The sequence below is a fragment of the Grammomys surdaster genome, unplaced genomic scaffold (genome assembly GCF_004785775.1).
Source record: "Grammomys surdaster isolate TR1022 unplaced genomic scaffold, NIH_TR_1.0 122648, whole genome shotgun sequence".
Lineage (NCBI taxonomy): Eukaryota > Metazoa > Chordata > Mammalia > Rodentia > Muridae > Grammomys > Grammomys surdaster.
In genome coordinates, this window is record NW_021618102.1 from 28541 (window position 1) to 30465 (window position 1925).

General features: G+C 53.2%; 1 protein-coding gene across 1 annotated transcript in view; it reads left to right on the forward strand.

The window, feature by feature from the left end:
* Nucleotides 1-514, forward strand: part of LOC114636162 (neuroligin 4-like) — a 17517-nt gene extending 17003 nt beyond the window's left edge. The window contains 1 exon segment of the mRNA XM_028784412.1: nucleotides 99-514. Coding sequence (XP_028640245.1) covers nucleotides 99-514 — 416 coding nt within the window.
* Nucleotides 515-1925: the final 1411 nt, after the last annotated feature.

The window sequence follows — 1925 nt, forward strand, 5'->3', positions numbered from 1 at the left end:
TTCCGGTTTCAATACGGCCACTTCCGGTTTCAATACGGCCACTTCCGGTTTCAATACGGCCACTTCCGGTTTCAATACGGCCACTTCCGTTCCCGGAGGACCTCGGGGAGCCACTTCCGGTTTCAACCCATCCACTTCCGGTTTCAATCCATCCACTTCCGGTTTTAATCCGACCACTTCCGGTTTCGGGGGAGCCACTTCCGGTCCGGGGGGACCGTGTCCCGCGTCCGGGGGGCCTCTCGGAGGCACTTCCGGTTTCGGGGGCGGGACTTCCGGTCCCGCGGGCGCCGCCCCCGGCCTGGCGTGCCCGCCCGACTACGCGCTGACGCTGCGCCGCGCGCCCGACGACGTCCCGCTCGCCGCCGGATCCGGGGCCCCGCCCCCCGGCGCGGCCATCACGATGATCCCGGGCTCGCTCGCCGCCGGGTTCAACGGGTTCGCGGCGGCCTCGGGCTCCGGCTCCGCCCCCGCGGGCTCGGGGCCGCCCCACGGACACTCCACCACGCGCGTATAGCGGGCGTCGGGTTCCGGATCGAACCGGTTCCGAGCGGACGGGACGCGAATGGACCGGAACCGGATGGAGCCGGACGGAACCAGATTGAACCGGATTAAACTGTGTTAAAGTTGATTAGAGTGCATTGAGCTGACTTGAACCGGATTGAACGGGATTGAACCGGATTGAACGGGATTGAACTGCGTTAAGTTGGTATAATGTCGTTGAACTGAATTAAACCGGATTGAACCGGATTGAACGGGGTTAAAGTTGATTAGACTGCGTTGAACTGAATGAAACCGGATTGAACCGGATTGAACCGGATTAGACTTGATTAAACTGTGTTAAACTTGATTAGGCTGCGTTGAACTGAATGAAACCGGATTGAACCGGATTGAACGGGGTTAAAGTTGATGAAATTTGAACTGAAATCAACAGGACTGAACCTGACTGAACCGGATTGAACGGGATTCAACTGGATTAAACTTGATTAAACTTGATTAAACTGCGATGAACTGACTTAAGCCGGATTGAACCGGATTGAACCGGGTTAAAGTTGATGAAACTTGAACTGAAATCACCAGGCCTGAACCGGATGGAGCCGGATGGAACTTGATTAGACAGCGTTGAACTGAGTTGAACCGGGTTGAACCAGATGGAACCGGATTGAACAACTGGATGGAACTGATTTAACCGGGTTGGACTGGATGGGACTGCACGGGCCACGCTCAACTGCGCTGGACCGGATTGAACCGGATCGAACCGGGTTGAACAGCGTTTGACTGGATTGAACCGGAAAGAACTTGATTTAATTTATTTCACTGGACTGAACTGGATGGAACCGGATGGAACTGGATTAAACTCGATTAGACTGCGTTGAACTGAGTTAAACTGGATTGAACCGGGTTGAGCAACCGGATTGAACAAGGTTGAACCGGATGGAACTGGATTAAACTCGATTAGACTGCGTTGAACTGGTTTAAACCCGGTCGAACCGGATTGAACAGCGTTTGACTGGATTGAACCGGAAAGAACTTGATTTAATTTATTTAACTGGACTGAACTGGAATAAACAGGATTGAACGCGACTAAACCGGGTTGAACTGGATGAATCTCGATTTAACCGGATGAGACCGCGTTGGACCAGAGACCGAACCGCTTTGAACTGGAATAAACTGTATCGAACCTGGCGGGACTGGATAGAACTCGATCAGACCGGATGGAACCGGATTGAACTGCCTGGAGCTTGATTTAATCGGATTGAACCTGATTGGACGGAACTGGAATGAACCGGAACCGGAGTGAACGGCATTGAACAGAACGAACCGGAATGAACTGGATAGAACTTGATTTAACCGGACTGGAGTCGACAGAAACCGGATTTGCACAACATGGGACGAGACAGAACCGGATTGAACCGGATTCAACCGGA